This window comes from Vidua chalybeata, chromosome 3 (assembly GCF_026979565.1).
Source record: "Vidua chalybeata isolate OUT-0048 chromosome 3, bVidCha1 merged haplotype, whole genome shotgun sequence".
NCBI classification, from domain to species: Eukaryota; Metazoa; Chordata; class Aves; order Passeriformes; family Viduidae; genus Vidua; species Vidua chalybeata.
The window spans coordinates 54,501,673-54,529,072 of record NC_071532.1 but is presented as its reverse complement, the minus strand read 5'-3'; the positions used below and the strand labels follow the sequence as shown (position 1 = coordinate 54,529,072).

The following is a 27,400-nucleotide window of genomic DNA, read 5'->3' as shown; positions in this document are numbered from 1 at the left end:
ATGTTGGTCATGAACCAAAAAAAAGGTTACATTTTACTATCGCTCCCAATTTTAAACATCAAAGTTGTTTTAATCTAAACACAGGCTGAAGCCAGCGGTCAAGAGCACCCCATGTCAAACATTCCCAGGCTATTACTCATTAACCTGGAGAGCCACATGCAGGGCTGGAGGAGAGGCAGAACCCACACGTGCAGGAGAGAGCGCATGAGCTCACTCCTTCTAAACTCCATCACATTTAATGAGAAAAAGTCATCTGACCAAATAATGGCTCAAGGTCAGGCAGCCAAAAAAACAAAAAAAAAACCCAACAAAACCACAAAGGTGTCTAAATGAAGTCAAAAGAGCAGAACAGCTGTGTCAGAGCTGAACTGGGCTGATGAGAGCTCTGCTACTGCCCAGGGACAGCACCCTCTTCCCTTTCACAGCCATGTTCACATTCTGCAATGTGATGAGTTGGACATTCTGGCTGATTAAACTGAAAACCTGCTCTGGGAAAAAAAATAATAAAACCAATTCAAATGCTTGCTCAGATACTGACCCAACTCACTGCAGGCTATATAAACATTTGAATTAACACAAGGTACTGTCACAGTCACCCATTCTTGCTCTTTTCCTTTTAACAAAAATGCATTCTAAAGAATCCTCTGGACTAGTAAATTTCCTAATAAACACAAAATTGTAAGCCTCTAAAAAAATATTATGTGGTAATGCATCGATATCCTTTGACAATGATTAGGATCTAAAGGGTAAGTCTTCACGTATGCATTTTTTTCATGTTATGATGTTATATTTTGTTATGCCGCAGAACATTACCACCAGTAAAAATAATCAAAGGCACAACTATATCCTTTTTTAATTTATGGGTTTTTTCAGGGTTTGGGGTGTTTTTTTAATTGTCTGTAATTAGTATCTCTTTATTCTAACCTCAAGAAAAATCTACTGCATTTTTGTTTCCAAACTCTCCCATCACAGAGTGTAGGCAAAAATTCAGAAATCAAATCCAAAAAACACATTAAAAGTGAAAATATTTGCATAGTTTCTTGCTTGCATTGTTTTATATTCATTAAGCCCTCAACAGCTTGTTTTCTGTCCCTGCTTTTGTGGTTTGAAAAGCAAAGTTATGTATGTTTGTTCTCCGTTCCCCCAGATACTTCAATCAACGAAGAAACATGATCTTTCTTCCATCCCTTTCCCCCTCACACACACCAAGCAGTACTGTCAACAAAATGTTGAAATACTCAAGTTGATGATTTTTTCCCCCTCTTCAGGAGGAATTCAGGTTCTTTGATATATCCTCTAAATTCCCCAAATAAGTCTTCAACACCTGTTCAGAAAACCCTATTAGATCAGCTCAAGAGCAACAGAAATGTGTTTATTCCAATCTGCACTCTCCTGCTGACACTTCAAGATGCTGTATATGCAGCCACTGCTACAAGGACATGAGGGAACACTGCTTCATCACCAAAGCAGTAGAGAAAGATGCATTAGTTTCCTTTTCACACCAGAAACTTCCAGACATATTTTTAGCTCAGTGCTGCCAAATAGTACTCAACCCCTAGAAAAACTAAATTAAAAAATCACATGCATTTGGTATCCTTTCTCAAGGCAAGGACTATGTTCCTACTCTATTTAGTGACTGATCTACTGAGGCTGGAACAAAGGTCTCTATGGTGAATGCCTGAAAAGAGATACTGCAGGAGAAAGAGGTTCCAAAGAGCTTTCTCACTGTCTTTAGATCCACATGTGTTCTTGTGGTGTGAGGGAGCCAAAGCACTGATCTGAAGGAAACTCAGCTGGGAAACTGCCAAAGCAAAACTAGATAAGAAGGGAAATTCTTCTTGAGAATTTCAGGACTGGGAAACCACCAAAACCCCCTCTCAATCTTTCTCCACCAAGAATGACAACCTTTCAAAGAGTGACATCAGGCTGGTCCAGCCAATGCCACATTCCCATGGTGTGAGCTGACAGCTTACAGTTGGGATGGCAGTGGGGTCAAAAAAGGAGGAACAAAAAAGAAAAAAATATTAAAAAAAAAAAGAAAAAAAAATCAAAATATTTCCTTTGCTTACAAGGCCTCAAAAGTTGGAGAAGTAGCAGCATATGTACAAAACATCCACTAAACAATAAATATTCCCACTTTCAAAGAACTAACACAGATGGAATCAAGAAACCTCTCTCTTGCACACAAAGAAGAAACAACCAAAAAAATAGTTGCCACTAGCATTTAATATTCCCTTAGAAACAAAATTGGTGGTGATTCTATGCAGTTTCAAAAACTCAAGGGAACAGGCATCAAGAAGGTGGCAAAGGGCATACTGAAAACACAGGAATTCTTCCTGCACCTCTTAAAAAGGAAACAAGCACATTTCAGCTGTAATATGCAATATCTGTCTAATGCATTAACTTGAGCTGCATTTCACAGAGGATTTCCAGAAATGGGTCTGAGGTCAAAACTTTTGTCTACAAAGGAAATTAGAAGGAAATTGTAAGAGATAAAACACGGCTTTAGGTTCTGGCAGTTGTCCAGCTTTGTTCACTTTATTCTAATATTTTTAAGAGAATAAAAAAATGCCTTTGGGGACTACCACATAGATGACTTCAGTCAGGACCATATACAGCCACACTACATTTACTAACTCACCAGACCCCTGCCCTTGCCCAGCAAGTTCCTTCCCACACCATGAATTGCTTTTCAGTCCAGCTACATTCCTCTATTAGGTTTTCAAGTTAATGTTAAAATTTTTTGGTAGATCAAATACCTAAAGGAAATAAAATGTCTTTCAAGTATAAGAGTAACTTTTTGAGAAACATTTTAGATCGTTTGAAGAGATTTCATTAAATATGCATCTTTCAGTACAATTTGCTACAGGTTGTGAAGTAGGAACACTCCCTGTAGCACCTCTGCAGCAAATAAAGCACATTATCACACAGGCAATAAAGATTCTCCATTTTAAGAAGCATATGCTCACTGCTCCAAGCCTTGCCTAATGTAGGGAAGACAGGCCAGTGCTGGCCAAGGAATCATCACGCAGGTTTTCCCACCCTCCTCCCTGATGGAATTACGTATACTTCTGGTGCTCATTACACTGCAATACATCAAACAGGCCTTCAAGGCTATGACCAAACTATGGCTTTTAAATAAAGCCTGCACGAGTAAAACAATCCAAAATATATTTATGCTTTTCAGAGTATGTTTGTTTTCAAAGTATCTGCAGTTATGTATCAGGAGTAGGACAAAAGAACAGCATAAGTTCTGAATCTAATTAAGAGTTCAGCCAGGCTGTAACTGAGGTGGCTAAACATCCCTCATCTCAAGAATTAATTTTTATTCACTTCCTAGGTTTGTTACAGAATTACCCTAAACCCATTTCAACTGATGTGAGCAACTTCTAGCACCTGTCATTTCAACAGTGTGTCTTCTGTCTTCTAACACAAACTGCTCACTAACAGGAGCCACAAGATCTAACATCACTCAGACAACTTGTCCCTTTGAAAGTGCAACCAAATGAACTGAAGTTGCCTCTTATCAGGAAAAAGTTTGAGAGTTATTAATATAAAACTTGCATGAATTAAACAAATTCTTACTTTTTTCTTTTATCATGATGTGTAATGGAAAGCAAGAGGCAAAGGTATTCTGGTTTTATCAATCTTGTTTTGGTTATTCACCCAAAAACGCCCTTTAAGAAATTATTTGCATATCTGTTCACAATGTGACTAACCAGAGCACACAGGAGATCCACAGCCTCTAGAACCAGTTCCTGGTGTCCAATCCGTGAGATACCTAAGTCTTCAAGGTCCTGGTGAGAAATCTGTAACAGCTGTTCACCGTTTATCTTCTCCCGTTCAAATTTATGGACATATTGCTGCAGGCAATCATCCAGGCCTACCAAAACACAAAAGAGACAAGGGGACATCAGAAACAAAAAACCAACCCCCCCGCAAAGAAAGGAAAAAAAAAAAAAAAAGACCTTGCAAAAGGCAGAAATTTTAAGTTCATACAATATACAATGCAAAATTATGAAGGAAACTTGCAGTGTAACTGAGGTTGTGTCACAGGAGCATAGAAATAGAGCACATAAGTTATGGGGATCTTTGGGTCACCTAAGTCAATGCACCTGTCTGCTTCTTGTGGATCAAGCTCAGCCAGTAAAAATGTGTCTTTGTTGCATAGGCAAAGTGACCAAGGGAAATACACATCAGGGTAACCCAAACCCTGAGGAGCATCCATAGCAACAACAAAAATAACTGTCAAAAACAAACAAACAAACACACATAATCCCCCCCCCCGCCAAAAAAAAACCAAAAAGAGCCCAAAAAACCCACCAACAAAAAAACAGGGCAAGGCAAGAACAAAGATCTTGCCCAAAGCCTGTTAAACAAGCAAGGAAACAAAAGCATAAAATGATGAGAAGGAAAATGACCAAAAAAACAAAACACAAAGGCAAATCAATCAAAAGAACCTTTGGCTCAAGTCTCATTATTACCTTGATTTATAAGAGCCTGCAGTTTCCTGAAGCAGTCATTGCTTCCCCTTTCTGAGGATCAACAACATGTACCAGTAAGAAATCTAATTAATTTTTCTAACTAGAAGTATGTTTTAAACAGTTTAGACTATTTTGTCCCAGCAATATCCCCAAAATCCTCATTTTAAACAAGTGATTCTATGACCCTGTTCTGTACAGTAGGTTTTCCCAAGTGATTACAGAAAGTGTTTCTGGTTTTCATCTTATTTTACTCTGAGCTTCATGTGTTAATCCTGTTTCCTTGTGTATTTTCCTTATTTCCTGTGTTGTTTAAGAGCCTGTGAGCAGCAACAATCTGGGGGGGAATTTGGAAGAATGTGTTATTTTCAAAATACTTCCACGTTCTTGTAACTCTGTTCCCTTTCAAAATTTTGGCTAGAGCAAAAGGAACAGACCCAATTAGGTCTGTTTTGCAGGAATACACCACACTCATTGAAAAGAGTTGACATGAGCAAAAATTCAGGTAACACATTTGACATCTTCTTTGTATCGTCCACTACAGCTACATTGTTCCACCATTCCTTTTTAAAAAAAGGTTGAACCTGTACTTGAATAAAGGATGTTTATGCACAAATCTGTTTCAAAAGGAAACCATTGAGATGGACAGGATATCGAACGCAGCAGATGAGAAACACGAACATCATCCTGAGCTACAGAGAAATGAGAGCCAAAAGACCAGCACTCAGCTCCACTCGTGGAGCTGCAGCAGCAGCCTGGAAAACAACACTCCCAGCATACTCTACCACCAAGAAAACACTTGACTCAAATCACAAAAGGGGTTTGAGGAGTCACATGAAACATATCCACATGCAAACAGCGGCAGGAGCAGGCACTGCTTCCCATCAGTGCCTGCTCACAGCAAATGCGCAGAGGATGGGCTCCCAAAGGCAGGGGCTGACTAAACACACACCACTCGCCTTTCCAAGTTGATGAGGACAGACACCCCTTTACATGACTCGGGCAGGCTTAATTATTAGAGTAAATCAACATCTGGCTGAACAAGCTCGACTCCTCCCAGTGCACACAGTTTGATTTTTAAATGTAATTATGAATGGAAAAACCCGCGTGCAAGACTAGCAGAGTCTCCCAGGACTACAGTTGTTCAGGATGCACTCTTGTTTCTTCTCATATGTCTTGGCAAAGCTGCACTAATTTTGAAAATTGAGCCCACTGTTCTCTTTCCCACAGGCACCAAATTCCCCCTTAGGCTATACAAACTCTTTTCCCAGAAAAAATAATAAAAAAATAACTGGCCTTCATTGTTTAACAATTTATTTTTTCAAACAAATTCACAACCACGGCTGACATACAGTGCACATATTTGGCATTCCCAATTTTTATTGCTGCCTCACAGACCACTGTTTCCCATCATTTGCTCTTGTAAGCCCATAGTTTCCATTACAAACTACACAAACACCTAAAATAAAACACTTCATTCAGCATGCAGCCACGGTTTTATTTTTTAAGGTTTTTTTATGCAGTTTGGTTTTTGCCTACTGTCTTTTCCAGAACATCATTCTATGCTAAAACACAGAACTTCATTCTATGCTAAAACATATCCCCCCCAAGAAATACAACTGTGGCTCTTCATTTGCATGTGCTTTTTTTAACTCATGCTTGCCCATTCTTGAAGGTCTACTAAAAACCTGAAGGGCTACTTAAAAAAAAATTTAATCAAGAGCCCTTAAAAACAGTACTTTTATAACCACACTGTAGGACTACATTTTATAAAATAAGGTATTACAAAATTGCACAAATATTGACTCAAAATAGCCAACACAGTGGCACAACTGCTTAGCTAGACTCGTATTTAAGATTAAATGAACAAAACTATGCAAAGCAGGAAGTGAAGAGAGACCCACTAACTCATGTATTGGGAGACAGTTTAAGATGACCTTACCAGCATTAGGAACACTGTTATTATTTTTACTAAGAAACCTAGGGGAAATATTAAGCATTTTAATTGAGATTGCAACCACATTTTATAGCCTATAGTTTAATTTTCCATATGAATGAAATGTCTAATCACACACGAAACAAATACATCATGTGCAAACCACACTTCCAAGAGGGAAGAGAGAAGGGAGGAAGGACTCATAACCCAATTCAATAAATTTTAATAATACTTAAGCAAAGTCTTTAAATCAGCATTCACATGTCACTAGTAGTCTAAATGAGATGGTCATTTTTCCCTTCTTCCACAGACCTATAGTCTTTCCATGTATTTTCTCCATGAACTTCAGAGCCTTATGGAGACTTGGTATTGACAATTGCAATGCTGGATATTGCTGAAGAACTTAGATGAACTAAAAACAATAAAAAGCAAGTTGATATTACTTAGATAATTTCTTACATTACACTTAGATACTTTCTTATATACCAGGTCATTTTCAACAATGCAATATTAGCAGGTTCAAGCAAGAAAGTTTTCTGTATTTCTGGAAAAATACAATTAAGACTGACATTGAAAGAAGTTATCTATACCTCCTTTATCCACTGAAGAGCCATTCTCAAAGCTAATCTATTCATTTTCGGCTCAAAGTGTGTTTAAAAAGCATTTGTCTCAATCACGTGTGTGAAATCTTTACATTATTACACATACAACAAAACCATGCACAAAAGAATGTTCTTTCTATTTGTGTAATTGTTAGAGAATGAGGAAATGTATAAATAAAAATAGTAATTGCAGATTATTCAAGTTTTAGAGCACTAGTAGCAGAGATTTTTTGGGAGAGGGAGAGAAACAGACTAATTCAGTTAGTGCTATGCGTTTTGTGAAAACCTTTCTGATGAAAAGCAGTGTAATTTGAACAAAACTCCCTCCCAAATTTTGGCAGGTGTAGAGATGTGCAATAGATCCTAAGAACTGTCTAGACTTTTCTGTCTAAAATAACCACCACGACATTCAATACCTTGCATTCATGCAAAAACATTAGGACAGAGCTTACACTTAAGGATTTGCACTGATACCAATCTCAGTCTGTTTCCACAATTAAGAAAGTTATTTTGTGTAAGAATTGAGGGGAAGAAAGAAACAACTTGGAGGGAATTAAAGGTGAGGCGTGGGTCCAAGCCATAACAATCGGTTTTCTATTCAGAGAGAATTAACATTTCTATAGTTGAGAGACTCAGCCATCGAGCAGCGGCATACCTGACTCCCCAAAACCTAGCGAGGAGTGTTTTGTCAGCAGAGTCATTCAGTAGTTTCACGCTTTTTGCTCAACTTCTGCGTTGGACACTACTGAACAATTTACCTACCATAAAGCAACAATTAGCAAATCCATTACAGGCACAGGTGACTTTACCTATTTTTTCCTCCCTCACTCTCTTTTCTTGTGATACTAGAGTCAAAAGAGTCTATACACTCCGCCACAGCAGGGCAGAGGGGGCGGAGAGCAAGGAAGAGGAGATAGGTAGGGCAAGGGACTGAGGAAGGGGAGGGGAAGCTGGGATGTGACAGGGATTACTTTCTGTACATTCAAGAACTTGAAAAGACTCTCAGGACAGCTCATAAAATGCCAAAAGTTGACACCAGGAAGCAGGAGGAGCACAAGCAACAGAGGAAGAACACACAAGTACAAAACCTTTTCCTTCACCTAGCAGGATTATGGGGATCATTGCTCACTGCCTCAAGGACACAAAGCGTTATTATGATCATGTTCTCTCCTCTGTTGGGCAACTCTAACAAGCAGGCAGCACCTGGCATCTCAGGGCAGAACCAAGGTTCGACTACAAACCTCATCCCATTAAGCAGCTTCCTGGGACCTCGGATAGCTGGTTAGGATAGGACTGCCAAAGTCATCTTTGCCTCATCACCTTAAAACTGACCTTCCCACCTAAAAAAGTCACTCATTCTGGTCTCCTTTTCAGGGCCTATAGAGTTGACACTTTTAGTATCTAAAGATTCCCTGCACACATCAACTTCATCCCTCCCAAGCCTTGAAAGATAATCAGTTGCATGAGAATCTTTGGCATACTCCATGGTATGTGCCACTATACTGTCATTTACATTCCACATCATTTTATAACACTGTGATAGCTTCCTCCCATCATTTCCTCTATTTCCAGGACTGGAAGAAATTAATCAAAGATAAAGCAGAAGGAATCAAGGCAGCAAATGAATACTAGAAAGAGTAAATAAGAAGATGGACCAGCACCTGAGAATGCAAATGAAAATAAGGAAAAAGGGTCTGCAAGGCAGCTGAAAGCTGAAGCAGCTCAGTAGGACAGATACAGGGTGAAAGGAAATAAGAAAAGTTCAAGGAGAAGAAAATAAATACATGGTTTTCTTTAATATATAACACAGTGGGAAGGTTTTACACAGTAACATCACAGATGCCATTTTCCTCTTGCAGTATCAAAAATAGAACCAGGGATGACTTTAACAGAGGAGTTCAAGGTTCTTTAAAAGGAGGACAAAAAATTAAATCTAGAGCAGTCAGTAGAAACTTATTTCACTAATAATTTGATCCTAGATAAGAACTGACTTCCTAGGATCCACATGCCTGATTGTTAGCTATGATCAATGTTTTCATGTTAATCTTTCCTAAAGTTTCTAAAACAAAACTAGCATTAGTCACATTTAGGGGCCAGAAAAGAGCTCAAAGGTCTTAGTTTTCCAAGAAAAAGCCTTCAAGAGATCTTTGTATTATTGTCTAGTACAAATGTGAGAAAACTTCCTCATTCCACTTCTTACTCTCATGTAATTTTACAATTAGTCATAAAAATGCCACCATCTGAAGTATCAATCACTTAAACAAAATAACACCGAATCAAAGAGCAGGAGCTTCTTATTAGCACCATGGAAAAATGTCTCCTGCCTAACCAGATTGTTTATTAAGTAAGCTCTCCTCATGTAGTCAATTGTAAGCAACTCTTCTATGGTTTTGTCTGAGTGCCTGCATCCTGATGAAGCAGGCACAACATGCTGCCTCACCAGGCACTGGGTACAGCTCAGCCTTTGCTGAGCACAGGCATTGCCAAGAGCAGACAGAATGGTACAAAAGTTTCTTGTCAGTCTCTCACATCACACAGGGATGGTACCAGACAAATTGCTGGGCTCTGCCTGCCAGCCAGGATGCAAAGGGCAGCTCTCTCATTGAGGTCACAGCAGGACAAAGGGAAATGGTGAAGCCTTACTGTCCCCTCTGTAATCCCCCCTGACTGACAGTTGCACAGAAAGGCTTTTGCAAACATGTTTCTATTTTCAGTATTTTCAACTAATATATTTAGCCTGGAAAAACAGGCTCCATACTCATGCATTCATGTTACCTCAAAATAAATCAATTTATTCCATTCAAATCCATCCATAAATCCCTTAACTTTTTTTTTTTTTTTAAACACAAAACTGAAAGCTTTGCCTTGTAATAAAAGAACTCGTGGGTAAATTTGTATTGTAAGCTATCCTGACCAGAAGGGAAACAGAGACTATGTTTAATCTTTAGTTGCTCAGTATAGATACAATCTCAGACTGACAGGCCTTGTATTATGCTACACTTTTTATCAGTGCTCCCTACAAAGCCACTGATTGCAACCATTTTGGCAGCGCTTATTACCTTGGTCCGGGACAGTAAATCTGAGGACAGCTCTAAGCTTTAGCACTTCGCAATCATAAAGTATATTCAGGAAGAGTCAAAATAGCTTGCTGACCCTTCCAATACTCCAGAAGTTTTATAAGGCAAGACTTCTCTCTACAAAAGCCAGAAAAATTAACTCAAATTTTCTTAAAAAAATATTTTCAGGAAACTAAGCAGACACAGAGTAAGTTTTACAGAAGAAAATACTTCGGGGAGAAGGATATGATAAAGTCCTGTAAAGCCAGAAGTGGCCAGAAAGAACACAGATTGCTCATCATCTCTTCCAACATAGGAATCAGAGAGTGAAGCAAGCATGTAACAGGTCCAAACAAGTCATAAAGGAGTGATTCTTCATACAGTAGTATGCAATGAATGCTCAACATCCATACACAGATTCAGGGAAAGGTGAAGAGCTTAATGAAAGAAAGTGCCACAGAAGTCAAGTCTGACTCTGACAGACTCAAACAGAGATGTTTAAGGCTTGAGGAAGCCTACAAGAGGAAATACAGTGTGTCATCTTTCCTCTTACATTGCTTAATTTACCCTTTTTTGGCAAACATTCTGGACAGGACACAGCTAGGCAGCACAGAGCACAGGGCTAGCACAGCTGTGCCATACACAGCACCAAAATGTATATGGCAGCTTCCCTTTTAATTAATTTTAGAACCATAGAATTTTTTGGGTTGGAAGGGACCTTAAAGATCATCTATTTCCACATCCCTCCCTCCACCCTCCCAGTATGGGCAGGGACACCTTCCACTAGACCACATGGCTCAAAGTCCCATCCAACCTGGCACTGGCATTTCCAGGGATGGGGCACCCACAACTTCTCTGGGCATCTTGTTCCAGTGCCTCACCATTCTCACAGCAAGGGTGAGCTCCTATTCTAAGACTTAAGAAAACTGTCTCTCTTCACTTTTGAAAGCTACTCTTAGTTTTAATATTTTCTGTAAGAGTGACATAAGATCTTCCCAAAAAGGCAAAACTCTATATAGAGTAATTGGAGTTGGGGAGGCAGAGGGGAAGAAGAAAAAGCTATACACTAATATTGAATTGTGATATCAATTTAAGGCAAAGATAGAACCAAAGCTTTTACAGACCGGTTTAAAGAAATACAGCCAAAGATTGACTATAGTAATACTAGGAAATAGATCACAGTGAATCACACAGCTGCTCTCATGGGTTTAGTAATCCAGCTGGAGATATTAACATCAAACAGAAAATTGCTAGAGTGAATCAATTTATAAATTGTACCTTTGGTTGACAATGAGTGAACTTGCATCAGAACTCCAGAAAGAGATTTGACATGGAAAAATGGTAGTGTACAATACACAGTGATAAAGGCAATTTTGTAATAGTTGAGAAGTTAATGGTATTTAATTCCAAAATTTCAACTAAAACCGAAAACAGACTTGAGTTTTCTTTCTTTTTAACAGCTCCTGTTCAGATAATTCACGAAAAAAATGGGGTAGAGAAACTTATTTCTAACTTTTTCCATAGGGAGGTTCTTATTATGACATAGCTTTAAGACTTCAAATTAAAGGCAAAATTGAAATGTAATGTTACAGAAAACTGAGTTGTGATAGCACGTCACTTATCTTAAAAAAAAAACAAAAAGAGAGAAAACATAACTGGAATACAGCATAACATCATACAGGTTAATCAAAAAAGGCAGGTATCACAATATACATGCAGTCACGCTTTTCACTAGCAGAACTGGAGTGGATATCTGAGCAAAGCTGTGGGGCCCTAGGCCACAACCCTGTGTGGCTTTCCTGCCATCACACTCACTGGTATCAGGCAGTCAGACACCATGGTTCTACCCCAAGTACTCATCCTGGGAAAAAATGGCTTTCCAAGAAAGAACAGAAGCCACAGACAAGGGTTCATACAGCATGATATCTTGCTGCCAGCATTTGAGCTGTAACTCTTTGCTAATCCCAGAAAAAGGACTCCTGACCAGAGAAAGATGAGGATGAAAAAAGAAGAGAACCAATGCGAACTATTTTTTCCTGCTGACCTTGGTGTATGCTCTGTATGCATCAGGGATTAAGATCTATGTGATGCAGTAGCTTCACACAGAGCAAAACTCATGCTTTGATTTTCTCTTTTAAGAATCAACTGCATCACTCACTGACCAGCTATGTTTTGTAAAATCAATCTTTCCATGCTTTAATAGATTTTGTTTGGCACACTACATTAATGAGACTGAAGCAGAGCATATCCATATGTTCTGTGCAGACAGACCCGGCACTCTTAGTTTCAACACAACATGCAATAAAAGCCAACACTCAGTAAATGCACGCAAACACATCATTAAAACAGAGAACACACCTGCTTTAGGCAGACAAGGCCAAATAGCTTCCTAGCTAAAGCCACAGGATGTCTTCAGGGACACTTCTGACAACATCCTCCCCCACTTCACAGTAAAAACAATATCCTACTTGTGGCAAGGTACAAATTGCAATCTGCTGGGTGCAGCACAAGCAAGGCAATAGGAACCAAATACAATGGCAGTATGCTGTAGTTGTAATAAGGCCCTTTTATTTGTGGCTCCAGTATAATTTAAGAACTACTACAAACTCCAAACTGAAACAAGAAAACATCTTTTTTTTTTTTTTCCCACTAGACTAATACAGGCAGAGGTGTGCCTATTTGTCTGTTGGTTGCATTTAAAACAGTGGTAGTTACATGGGTTTAGAATGGCTCCCAGCTGACACACAAGCACTTCAGCCAGCATGACCCAGATCCTGTTATTCTTTCTCACCCTAATTCTTTACCATTACATCTAGCAACCAACTTATACCCCTCCAAAAAAATTACTTTAAACCCACAGAGATTGGCACAGCATACTGTAGTAGACTACTGCAATGGCAGAAAAAAAATGCACATTTTAATAAAAAATAAGGGAGTTTTTAATAAAAAAAAGATTGTTCTTGAACTAATTCATGCAAACTTTTGATAGCCATCATGCCCAGTGAAACAAATCTCGTGTTTGTCACAACCTAATAAAATGATTTTGCTGGTGAAGACATGACTGACAGTGTCAGCAAATATAGAGCTTTCAGCAAAGTTGAAGGATAATCACTCAGTGTGACTTTACAGTTGCATACATTATGTGAAGCAAGAAAGATAACCAAATACCTGTACTGAGAGAGATGCAACAGGACTTAAAATACTGCCAAGCTTCTTCCTACACCCTAAAGAATTCTCTTCTTAAGTGGTTTGAAACTGATATGGTGACTAAACAAGATGTTGCTTAAACAGGGCATCACCAGAAGTCAGTTACTTTATTACACCAGCATACAGCAGCTTCATTAATTTCACTCACGCACTGAGTGTAGAACTGCTCCGCATACATCAGAATATATGAATAATGTCCTATGGACTGCTAGTGACACAACATATCATCCTCAAGTACTGTGCTAAACTCTGACAATGAAACTTTCACCAAAGTTTCAATGTGGGAATCTGTTCCACCCTGGGTTTGAAACCCACACTCCTCTTGCATTCCCACAAGTTGTTTCCTAACAACTCAAAAAAACACTAAGTCTTTCTCCAGCAGAAAAAAAAACAAGTGGTAAAATCAAAAGCAAAAAGTGGAGAAAACCGTATGATTCTGGTATTCATCTTTCTCAGCCCACTAAGGCTTTTTTTCCGCACTAAGTACACTTTAAGACATGCTGGTCAAGGCATTTTAAATTGTACTCAAACAGGAGTTGCAACTTCTATAGTCCCAGTAGATCTCTTCACCAAAAAATTGTTTTGCTTCATTGATGCAAATAAAGCTTTGCCTAGGCACAGCAGAGCTTTGGCAAGAATGAAAGCACAGTGATATCTGGCCACTGAAAGCTGCAATTGAGAAAAATCTACAAACAAGGCCTTTGTCCCTCTCTCCACACAGTGCTTGACTTTATAGGGAATCACACCTTGTGTTCCCTCCTGTGCTGGGCACACAGGATGACTGCTGGAGAAACAAAGCACCCATGGGCACACCACAGCATTTGTCCCCTTCTGCAGCTAGGTGACAACAGGAACAGGGGTGCGAGAACAATTGCCATGTCATCTTCAGGCTGGTCCAGCACCCTGACTCACTCTCTTAGTGAGGAGGCCTCATGCAGGAGGACAACACGACCTCAAAAAATCCACTGGATCCCAGATAGCACAAAGAGATGTACAGTTGGTTACTGCCAACTCACTTTTACCAAAAAAACTGAGGTAAAGCTTCCCCACACCACCAGAGAGACTTTTCCCGGCCATGTAACACCAACAACTTGCAAGCAGAAGGCAAGCCATGAGGATGCCTGTGCCTCAACTATGCAATAGGACTTTAAAAGCTCAGCAGCAGCAGCTTCAGCCGGTATAATGGGCTGAAAAATTGGAAAAACACATAGGAGGACACAACTCAGTCTGCCATCTCTGCTGTGGAGTTACTGCAAAACACAAGGGTAGAAAGATGAAGGGGGTGGGAGACAGACAGCAGAAAATGGCACAACTACGACCAGGAGAGCTCCTCTGAGATCTGACTCGGGCTTTGTGAGACCCCCCACACACTCCTCACTAGACTGGCTGCAGACCCCACTCAGAGACATGTATTTTCTCACACCCATTAACAGCTCCAAAGAGAAGCCTAAAAAAAAATCTCACTGCTGCTACTAACAGATACAGATGTTTTCACTAAATCAATGCAACCACAGAGGAAATACATTTCCCAGAATTTTCCAGCTCACACAACTATGCTGAATTTGTTGTGTGGTTTCTTTTTAATACCACTATTCTAACACACACATCTTACAGAAGAATTTTTACTCAAAACAAGTCTTTAAAACACTACCATTTTGCTTACAGAAGTATAATAGCACTGAACATAAAATAGTTCCAATGTTAGCTATGGAGTCATTCACAAGATTACAAGAACCAGATTCTTTTTTCGTTCAAGGGAAACAATTTAATTTTGTTTTATTGTTCAAGTGGAATACATATTGCAGCTTAATCCATAGCAGGAATAGGAAATTGTTTCAGTCTCCAGAGGCAAAAATTCTAGAAGCTGTGGAAATTATGGAATTTGGACTCAGTCTGTAGTTCATGATGTATGGCTGAAGACCACCTCTTTAGTTTATTTTTCCCATTGTCCAGTCTCACTCCTCTAACACCCCTGGTGCCCTTCTTTCTCACCTCTGAATGACAGAACAGGTAAAGTTGGAAGCCACCATGATGGGGTGTCCTGATCCAACCTCCCTGCACCTACACCATACTACCTGCCCCTTGCCAAAAAACCTTCCCATAGCAAAAGGGAGGAAAACTACAGGTGATGAGCAGGTCTCATCATGTGCTCTGTCTGTATCTGAGCATATTCTGGGAGGCATGCCAGGGCACCAGAGAAACACTGCAAATGGCAGGCTGGACCAACATTCCCCATCCCTGGCACACTGGTGTACCATCTAGCAGCAAATGACACCATGCAAGGCACAGGTTTAGGCATAGCTGTGGGGAATTACTGGTGCCAAATAGGGGGGAACTAGTTGGCACCATGGATCTAAAGGAATATAAAGTTCTTTAATAATTGATAGGACATTGGACAAAAGACAATGAATGCTACAAAAGACAGAACAATGCGGAACACAGCATGCTATAGGACATAGGGTCGCACTGCTTGCAAAAAAAAACATTTGAAAAAAAACATTTAACTCCTTACAAAAGGGCATGTTCTTTGGCAGGTTTCACTCCAACTCTCATATATTCTTAATCCAGTTTTCCAAGCAGCAGACATTGAAGTTAAACTTACAAAAAGGCAGCTTCCTACCATTGTACTTTTCCACTTTACCAAGCTTCATTATTACTATAAAGTAATTCATAATCAAATTCAAACAATTTTCACAAGAGCAGACATAGGAACACTCATGGACAGCTTAATGAGCCTTTCCCTTATAGAGTCTTGGAATTTCAATTGTAATGTTAATGTGTTCACAGTAACATGCAGTTTACACCAGCACCATCACAAGATGAAACTTCAAGGCGTAAAAAATTCAAAGGTGTCTGAAAGAGGAAGTGTTTCTGCTTCACAGAGAGGTAACCTCAGTAGAACAGTCACCTGTATTTCCACCTATCTTTCACCTACTGACACTTCAAAGCAGTGCTCCTTCAGTTCATTATTTTCATGTATTTAGCTATTATCTTTGTCTACACAGCACCACTGAATTCTTACAAATAATCATATTTTCCTCATACTGAGATTTTTCTGTGTAACTATATAGTTGGGTGGGGTTTTTTTGTGTTTGTTCTGTACAATTTTGTGTGAGTTTTTTGTTTGGTTTTTCTTATTTTAAGAACAAGGCTACACTTAGAGCTTTTTTTTTAGCAAAATATCATTTTCTCTGTAGGTTAACCTTTTTTATTAGGGATGGCTTTCATGCCAAACTAATTAATCAAGTTAAAAAAAAAAAACTCAATTCCCATCTTGCATCAGTCAGCACAAATTCAATAGCTGAAAGAACATGAACTGGTAGATAACAGAAACCCTTACAAGAGGCACAAACTAGCAGATACCTTCTAAAACCCTCAAGCCATTCATGGAGAAAATGTGCTACCCCAGTGGCTGATCCACCTTGTAAGCACCATATTTCTCCTGCATCCTAAAAGCAACTATTCTCTATTTCAGTTATGCCAAATTTCACATCAACCACTTTACTGCTGTATAGTAACCAAGGGGAAGGATTTTCTAAACTGGATTTTAAATAAGGCTGAATTAATCAGATAACATTTGTGAAAGGGGTACATAACCACTTAACAGCCTCTCTTCCAAGATATTATTAAACAACCTCCCCTTAAAGGTTTGAGCTCTGTATTTGCAAAACAGATGCAAGAAGGGATGAAAATCCCATAAATGGCTTGCATTTGCAATGCCTGACATAATTCAGTCATTTGGGAGCACCCCACTTGCATGCATGCATATATGTGGAAGATTGCATGCCATCTTTCACAATAAGGCCCTGATGCTGAACCTGCAACATTACTTGAAACACCAAAAATAACCTACTGTCCCCCTGCTGCAATAAAGAGGTGGAAAACAGGCTAGAAACATACAGATGCAAATGCTGTCCTAAAAACAATGGTTGAGATAATTTTTACACCATTTTTTTACCGCAATATACTCCCCCTCCCCAACTGCTATTTCTAGGGTCACATAGACATTTTCTTATTTTTCTTCTACTTATTGCTCCACTTACATTTCAAATAGCATTAAGCTTAAAGAAACACATCAAGCATCCTCCTAGTGTTCAGATTTTTTGGCAAATTGGTACCAAAAACATAAGTATTGAGAAGCAGTAAATACAAGGTTTCATGTGAAACTGAGTATCTTGTATAGCTCTGTGACTAACATTATACTTGAAGAATGGGGTAGAAAGAAGAATTAGGTTATATTTCATTAACACTATAAAATATTCAATGCCTTTCTGGTCCCTGAAATACTGATTTGAAAGAAGCCAGGACACTTATTCCTAACATTTATGTTGTTTTTTAAAAATGTGATCTGATGGGTATAAGGGCTGTTTGAAACTGTAAGGTGCAAAAACTCAGAAGCAGGTGTTTACCCATTAATAAAAAGATATTACATCCAATCTAGAAATATCAAAAAAGTTTTATTTAAATGCGCTATTTGTTTGTTTTGACCAACTTCAAGTTGTCTTAGCAGCCTCTCTCCTGGATGCAAACTATATCTCACGTATTTCAGAGCCTAATTTCCAAGATACCTTAGGAGATCAAATAACCTCTTCAAGTCCTCAGATCCAACTCCTGCAAGTCAATCTGCCACATGGTCAGTGCTGTGTAGCAATCTCCAGTCAGTGATTGACTTTTCAAACTTCCAAACCATAAGAAATTGCTCCCTGAGCCCAAAGTACTTGCAAACATAAGTTCAGAAGTAATACTTCGGTGTGGTACTTTGCAAGGGAAGACAGAACCTGCAACCAGATTGAATCTATTTAACCCCAGAGAGTGCCCCTATTTGTTAAATTTATGGAAATGGACTTTTAAGATGGTGATTTATGGAAGCTTGTTTGATCACTCTTTATTCTTCTCTTACAGGCACTGTAGTGACCTTATTTACACCCGAGTTAATCATTAGGTCCTCACACGAGGTGGGGAATGGTGGGGGAAGGGAAGAGAAGGGGAGGCAGAGGCAGAAAGAGGAGGGTTTATTTTCTGAATTAAAGGCATTAGTGATATTTAGAAGTTATTGAACAGCAAAGAAAGCATCTCACACATTAATCTCTGTTTATGCAGACTTGGCTTCACATCCCCAAACCGAAACTGCTACTGAGAGTGACACCTTCCCCACATTCCCTCTACTAAAACTTCCAGGAAACCCACCAACTCCAGCAGTGCCCTCTGCACCAGTAATAGAGACCCATAAGCAAAAAATTGTGAACAACTTATTTGCAAGCTGTCATCACAGAAGCCACCAAGCACTCCTGTCTTCTGTTTACCATTAGCTGGAAAAGAATGAGGGCTCTCCATACAAGGGCTAAAACAATTAAATTCTTGTTTTTTAAATGCTTGCTGCCTTTTGTCACATCTATAAGCATCTTCTTTACAATGGGGAAAAAAAAGCCCAAATACCTCTGAAAACTGTTGTAAAACAGTCAGGAGAGAGATAAGTTATGTCAAGTAAGTGACAAATTACCCAAGTAAGACCAACATGACAGAATATCATCTAGGAAAGATCACATTAGCAGGAAACTACAATAAAGTACAGCCAAAAGAGTAAAGTTGATCAGAAATAACTACTGAAAGTTTTCATTGTAGACATTCACCCCAAAGTGGCTATTTAACAGACCTTTAGACAGCCACGCCGGTTCAACTGCAACAAGCACAAAAAATTTCTTTGCATTATTTTCCTCTTACTGTTTATTTCAAATTGACAGAAGTAGCAGTATCTCAAAAGCAGGCAATCCACAGGAGAACATTACAAGCATATAATAAACAGCACAACACAGAAGTCTTCTTATCCCAGTTACTCTCTCCCTAGATATCCGATCCCACTCATGTGAAATATGAAAGACATTTATTTTAGCCCAATGTTTTCAATTTGAAGATATATAAAACTGTCATCAACCTCTTGGTCTTCAGACACTAAACTTCAGCTGCTGTTACCCATCTCACACACACACACACAAATCCTGCTGAAAAGACGCTGGAATGAGAGCCACAGAGACCAAAAGCATGTATTTACTTGCAGGCCAGAGCTAACAGCAGCTCCTCAATCCCTGTTCCTAGATGGTAAACTGCTCAGGCCTGGAGAGCTTATGGATAGAGGGGACAGGGCAGATCCCCACCCACCTCCATGCCAAATCCTCCAGCAAAGGAAGCCTTTAGAGGTAACTGCACAGCATAACTTCCTGGCAAAGCAAAACTCAACTTGAAAAACAAAAAACCCATCCCACCTGGAGGCAATAATCAAGCATCAGTCCCTTTTATCTGGAGCTGGGCTTCCATCAGCCCCATATATACATCTCATCCACCAAGCTTCTGCCCATTTGGTTTATTGTTGCAAAGAACTTCATAACAGCATAGAGAATTACACTTTCAAAGGAATAAAATGAAAGTAAGTACGAGCACAGAATTCAATCACATGCAATATTAATATTAATCACAGTATTTACATGATGACTGCAGGTAACACAAAAGCACTGTCCCCTTCAAAGCATGCCTCCTAAGGTGACTGCTTCCATGCCTTGTCAGCTGTAATAGGTTATGGCCCTTCCATGAGGAAAATAAGTCAACATCTTTACACCAAGAATAAATTTTATACTCATTATTGATCTTTGCTGGCCCTAAAAATAAATATTATCCTTCAACAGGTCAAGCACAAAGTTATTTCATTTTCCAAAAGCAGCAACAGTACACTCTACATTACTTGTGTGTCTAGCACATGAACCTCGTGTGTCTGATAATTTTATGTGCTTAATATTAAGCAGCAACCCCTCCCGCCCTACAGTCACCACACAATTAAGAGCTTGCCTTTTAAAAGTTACGAGGTTTTTGCAGCTCAAGGAGTAGTTCATTAGTCACAAGAGCTCCTTTTCTTGAACTCATGCAATTAACACTCTGTTGCCTGTTCCCACAGTGGAAACAAAAAGAAACATTGCAAAACTGCCTTCCTCTTGTCTCCCAAGAAGAAACGGGGTGATCCCTTTAATCTGGTTTGGCTGCCTTCTCACAGCACCATGTGGAACTGTTTTGGCTGATTGCAGCAAGGTCCATTACTCACATCTGCCTCTCCTTTGTGCGTGCACCCTTGCAAACACTGTGATTACTGTTCCACCCATGAGCAAGTCAGGGAGCAGCCTGCTGCAAGGCAACAGCTGATGCAGTTGCCAGATAGCCAAGCTTTCAACGACAACCTGCTACTCGGTTACGAAACACGGATGCCTAGCACCTTCCGGTCTGACAGTCACCAGGGAGGAATAAGTACTGGCACATGAGAATCACCAGCCATCAGCACCTGCTGACGAATGACAAGCTGAATGACATTAACAAGCTGAATGACACGACAGTAACAGAAAGAAGCTGATGGTGCATACTCCTTTCCATCATGGACAGATCCCCAGGAATCACTACTGGATTCTCCTAGGAAATGCTGTCATTACTTGGATGCATAAATTACTTCATTTTAAAAAGCTCTGCAATATTCCCATCAGGAATTCTATCTTCTTAAAAGTTACTCCTTGCATTATTTTACCCAGCCCTCAGAGTGCCTTCCATGAACCAAGACATACTGCCTTGAGGTACCAAATACAGCAGGCATTTTAAAGCACGTCACTACTGGGTCAAAAAACAAGGTGTATAAACTGAGCAGTCGAACACCAAATGTTTGAGCTTTTCCATAATTTTATAATCACTTTAAACATCAAAAGCAATTGCTTGAAACAATTAGCTGCCTGACCCATTTTCATTATTTTGTATCTTTCAGCCCTAGCTATGATGCTACTTCCTTAAAATAGCAGAGACCTCAGAATTCAAATGCAACACCCCAACCACAACAAAGCCAAAGGTATCTTAAGATCATCAGTGGCAAAGCTGAGGGCTCTGTCTGAATCACAGACAAGTCTAAAATATCACTAAACTGACCAGGAGACCTACCACCTTCCTAGACAAAAAGTAGAACAGGTGAGGGCAGGGAAGAGTCCTGCAAGTACCTCAGCCAGTCCATCTGACATCCTCATTTTTTGTGATGATGAAGAGGCAAGAGTGTGAGCAGATATTCCCCCCTCCTAGTAGGGTGGTGTCAAGATATTTGTGACCCTCTGCTGAAGCTCCAGACAAGTCTCCCTGATACTTTTAAGCCACAGCAAAGCACCATTAGGTATTTGTTGAGAAGTCAGGCAATTTGATCGCTATTTGCCTCTTTCTCACAGCTAAATTGGGTTTGGCTCTTTTTTTTTTTTTTTTTTTTTTTTTTTTGTAAAAATCTGTTAGAGTACCATTTTTTTTTGGTGCAACTTCCAGGCAGCATATAATTCCTAGGTGCAAGAAGCATCTCAAGGGAAGGCCCGTGCATATGTGACTAACAAAGCTGATAGAGGGATAAGGGGCAGAATGAAAATAGTTTAAATCTTAACTGAAAATTAGTTTTCAGAAGTTAACACATTTTTGAGAACACCCAATGACAGGGAAAAATAATAAAGAGCAAAATACAATTCAGTAAAGCCACAAAAGATAATTAAGTTTCCAATTATCATTTCAACTCTGTCTTAACCCTTGGAAAATTGAGGATGATATTGGACAATAAAATTTACATGAGCATTATGCTCAATTATACATGTGTTAGAAACCACACAGTCCATTCAGTATTCTGCAGCAACCAAGCCATGTTAATTTGAGCAAACCTGCAAGCATGCATACAACCTGACATTCCTGGAAATTATCATTTCCATGAAAGGCAGTTCAGCAAAAGTCTCCAGACATGCACATGACTGACTCTACTGAGAGCTGGAATTCCTCTCCAAATACATTATCTTGAGAAGACAGTAATAATCTTACTACAATGAAATCTGGCACATATTGTTGCTACTGGTACCATGGTGATGTCCAATGGGATTGTCCAATTGTCTTGTTTTAAGAGATAATTTTATACACCAAAGATGCTAACTAACTTTGAACCATGCTGTGGTCTAAAAAGATGTGTTATGAGCGGATAAAACCAAAACTAGCAAGATATAAAAATTATATTGGCAGGTTTGATTTCAACCACATACAGATTTATTTATCCATTATTATTGCATGAAATAGAATAAAATAAAAAAAAACGTGTAACACCAGGGACACCGTGATAACAATGTGTTAATATCAAATTAAGACAAGAATTGCATAAAGCAACAAAAGAACACTTCATCAGCTCCTAGAGGCTTTGTTTCTCAAGGCTCTACTTCAGTCATCTTCTCTTGAGGTTTTAAAATCTGAATAAAAGTACAATTGGCCAGAATCCTACCAGTCAGCAACACTCTGGTACACCTAGTCCCAAAGCAGTAAGGAACCAAATATTAAATTAGCATGAAACTATCATAAGAGCAACCATAAAAAAAGATCCCCTCACCTCTCAGAGCACTCACTGACGGTGAGTTCCTGCTATGGAAGGACAGCACCCACCTCAGTCCATTTGAGTGCTCCAGCCTTGGCACTGCTGCATCAAACCCACACTTACCCTCACAAATGAAACTCATCCTCAGCCAAACACCAATGTTCCTCCAAGATTATCTTTAAATTATAATCATAACTCAGAGCAAAATATGTTCTTACCAGGTTTTTTTTTTTTTTTTTTAATGCAGTGATGCCTAACATGCTATGAAGAGACAAAACCAAAATGAGCAAGATATAGAAATCTCATTGGCAGGTTTGATTTCCATGGCCTTGTTCCAATCACATATAGATTTATTTATCCAATGTTATTCTCTGAAATAGTGTGAAATAGGTATAACTAAGGGAAAAGATTAACTGTTTTGAAATACAAGGAAGCAACTACAATGCTTTTATGTTGACACAGGGATTATATTTCACAAGAGGTATAACATTGCACCCTCTCGTAAAAACGAAGTCCAAATACCACGAGACATACTACAAATTTTGATGAAAAAGACTACAAACATACAGAATTTATAGCATATCTATCTTTTCTCTCTTCTTTTTTCCAAAGTTTCCATTACAGCTCACCTTAGCAATGTCAACAATTATTTAGTGTAACTCTTGCCATAATGCTTTTAGAATTCTGTTTGGTGAAATTGACAGAATACAAACAGAATCCAGCACTTTGCAAAGAATGCAGTGAAGCAGTGACTAGAACGAGACAGGGAAGGAGAAAAAAAAAGTTTCACATCAGAGTAGGTATCTGTATTTCACTAGGTTCCCACTTCTCCTCTGCACTACTCTCTAGTCACATCTCCATCCACTATACATGTTTTTCAGGCCGCATTCTTCAGGCACGTCTGAACTTCCTCTTAGAGCCCTCTACATAGGGCAAGTCCTATTGGTGGGGGGGGAGGGGGGAAGAGGAGGGGAAATAAGTCTTCATCCCTTTTTGAACCCTTCTCCCTCCCCACCTGCATGGCCAAGCACACACTTCAGCAGTGCAGTGCTGAGATACCTGCTCAGGTATAGAGTTCTGCCTCCTGCAAAACTTTGACTCCTTCTCTTCTGGTTTGAAAAGCATCTGTACCAGAGAAAGTCTCTTATTTAACGATAAAATGGGCTTATTGCAGAGCTTTTAATAAAGCATTCACCCAGCCAATTTCATTTCACTAAAACAAGACTGAGATAAATAAACACAATGATAAAAGGATGGCAACCTATGCAACATTCATTTTGTACACCCAAGACAGAGACATCAGGATGATTAACCCAGAAGCATGTACCAACACTTGCTTAGCAGAAGCCTTAGCCCTTGATGAGCACCAATTAAGTTCTTTCCTTTGATCAAGGAGCAAGATAAGATCACATTTATGCCACAAAGCTTTGATTGCAACAAACATACCATACGCTTTGCTTACCTACACCTAACTACTAGTCTAAGAAACAGTCCAAAAATATTTTGTCATTACAGTGACAAAGAACATTCTTCATCCAAAAGGGTGTACAGAGAAGCACATATAAGAAACTACTTTAACACAGCACTGATACAGTATTATAACAGAATTCAGCCAGGTGCTGAACACAAGACTGTAGATAGACCAGAGTTACAGAGGTCAGTGATCTGATCTCACCAAATCAAACACAGATGCCTGGCTTTGTCCAGCACGTGTGATGTTGGATGAAAATTAGCTACATTTCATAATACCATAAATATCTATTTTAATAGGTAATGGATGTTTAAAGCCAGCAAAACAGATCAGACTTATTCAGTGTACCTCCTGCAGATCCTCCACGCTGTGAAATGTTACTGCTTGTACTGTGAAAAGATGGAGGCAGGCATATGGAAACCCACAGGCAATTTCCTCATGCAAAGGAAGCATGGCCCAGGGACCTGAAAGATAAACTCAGACTACCAAGTTATCCCACTCTGGTAATGACAGCCCAAATGACACAAGGACTCTATACCAGATTTAACATCAGCCAGAGACTCATAGTCAACAGCATTTTTATCTGAATCTCCTTTCTCTTACTACACCCCTGTGTACAGACACACTAAAATCTTGAGCTACCCCACCACCACAAGCACCTGGAGCCTGAAGAATTCCCATAAATGTGAGAGGTTGCTATAGCGACCCCAGTTCAATTAACTCCTGTCCACCCTTCCATTCCTCTCCTCAAATGTGCCTTGCCATCTCTAGTACCTGACTACCTTCTCCTTTTTGACAGGACTTATTCAGGGTGTGTGGAGGACAGAGCAAGGAGAAACACTGCAGATACACCATTCCTCTAGGAAGGCAAGGCTTGACTGTGTGATACCATTAGGCAAAGACAAAGCACTAATTCAGAACAGTATCATCACTTCTATGGAAAACATACAATGGAAATCAACATTGTTCACTTACTTCACTGAGGCACTGTTTAGACTTATTCATTAATATGCCTTCTATGTGAAGTATCAGTGAAAATCTTGTCCTAAGAGGCAAACCAAAAACTGAGTAGTCTTGTCACCTCTTCTCCAATTTCCTAGTAGTGACCAGTCATCATCTGTTAGACATGGCTGGAAGGAGCTCCATGCTTAAACCAGGCAATTCAGAAATTCTGATTTAAGAGACAAAAAGGAACAAACAAATACCACCCAAAAACCCCCACATACTTTTGAGTACTTGATAATAGGCTGTATTTACGCATCACTCATAACTGCAATTCATCCTGTAGCACATGTTGAGTAACAGCTTTTTGTTGGGATCTTTTACTAAAGAAAACAAATCATCATGGCAAATTCCAACATACATTTTTATCCAATGCCCTGTACTTTGTCTTCCTGTAGCTCTTGCAATGTGCCAATGAATGTAAAAACAAGGAGAGGCATGATTCTTGTTCAAGAAATTTTGCATGCTGAATACACAGGGTTCCAGGCAAGAAGTGCAAGGAAGGCACACATAACAAGAGCTCTGAAAACCTAGAGCCCAAGCAATATTTCATCAAAAATTAGGCTTTTCCTACAGAAGTGTCCAACAACAGATAAAAATTACTTCATGACCCTCAAGTTTTAAAGAAAGACTGAGAAAAGCATCCTGCACAGTAACCAATTTCTGCACCTTTAACTAGGCAGTGTCACTACATTCTATGAAGGTACAATCAACTTTCCATTAATGCCTCTTGTGATTTTTAGGTCTTAAAAAATTGCTTTTCCAGACATTTTGTGGACAGTATTCAACTTTTAGACTTTCTGATGTTTGGTTATAGTTTGAACAGCAATTTAATGGCAAATAAACAGAGCTGACTGTGAATACAAAAAGATCAAGGGAAAAAAAAAATCACAACTAACAAGCAACTCAAGAAAGTGCAACACAGAAAAAGTCATAAAAACGTGATCTAAACACAAGAACACAGAGGCTAACTTTAATTTATGTTTTCGTATGTATTCACTCAATCTTAGCAAGAACACATGAATAACTTCAAGACTGCAGTAGTACAAACTCGTTGTGCAAGTTTTTACTTTGTTTCAGCCCACAAATAAATATAAATAGATGCATTTAATATATTCCACCTTTTGCTAGTAAAACATTATGGCCAAGCTTGGATGTGCAAAGAGCGGTTATTCAATACCATTCTCTGATCTAATTAATGAATACTCATACAAAGTATTTTTTAGGTAACCAAGAAAAGGTTAGAAAAGAGGAAAGAGATTGTTCTGTATCCCAAGCATGGGCAACTCTTCCTGCTATTCCTCACTGAAAGCAAAATACTCCTGTCTTACAAAATAAGGGGGTTTCAGAGTGTTGGATTTTCCCAAGTAACTTGAACACAATGGCACTCACTTGAGAGTGCCTAAAAAGAAAAGCAAAAAAATAACTCCAGTGCTAAGCATCACCCATAATTTCTTCTAAAATCCAGCTCTAGTTTGCAGCTCCCAGCATACACAGTTAACATGACTGACCTTGTTGAAATCTCCCTGGATAAGCAAGATAGCTCTAAATAAAGAACACCAGGCACTCATTATTAATTGCTAACTATTAATAAATTAGCATATTTCTCCTTCTTCTCCCAGACATACCTATAAATGTAGCTGCCCAACAGCTTTACCAGGAATGGAAATCTGAGTATTTCATGACATATGCAGGAATAAGTAATGTCCATGAACTACTGAGAAAGGGAATAACTGAACCTGGAGTGCAATAACAAGCCCAAAGTAGATGCGTGATCCCCAGCCAGCTGAGTCTACAGCTCCAGTGACAAAGGCCAGACCGTAATGGAGCCTCACAACAACACAGACGTCTAACCACAAGCACGTCAAACTGTCTTTACTGTGTAAAATTTTGCTTGAAGTCACAACTCACACAAGCATGTGAAGCCTGGGGAAACGGGGAAGAGACAGATCAGGCTACAGCAAACAAAGGAGGCACAGCAATGTCTCTAAGACTACAGTGACATTTCTCACACAGGAGCTCTATGACAAACCCTACTTTCCTCTTCCTCACATCTTTTGAGGAATGACCTTAGCTGAGGGGTTTACAGTAGCCAGGGGCTTCTGAGACCAGAAAAAGTTTCACCATACCATCAATTGTCATTATGCCAATAAAATTAAGCCACTTTTATACAGTGTACTGCACATGTACTCCAACTTCTGTGGCCACCCACCTGCCCTGCAAGAAGCTGAATAACTCTAGGAATACC

The 27,400-nt window shown here is 39.3% G+C and overlaps 1 protein-coding gene across 1 annotated transcript in view; it reads right to left on the bottom strand.

Annotated features, from left to right (window-relative positions):
- The window catches only part of CNKSR3 (CNKSR family member 3), a 54,616-nt gene that overhangs the window by 23,269 nt on the left and 3,947 nt on the right, over nt 1–27,400 (bottom strand). The window contains exon 2 of the mRNA XM_053938899.1: nt 3,720–3,883. Coding sequence (XP_053794874.1) covers nt 3,720–3,883 — 164 coding nt within the window. The remainder of the gene's footprint in view (nt 1–3,719; nt 3,884–27,400) is intronic.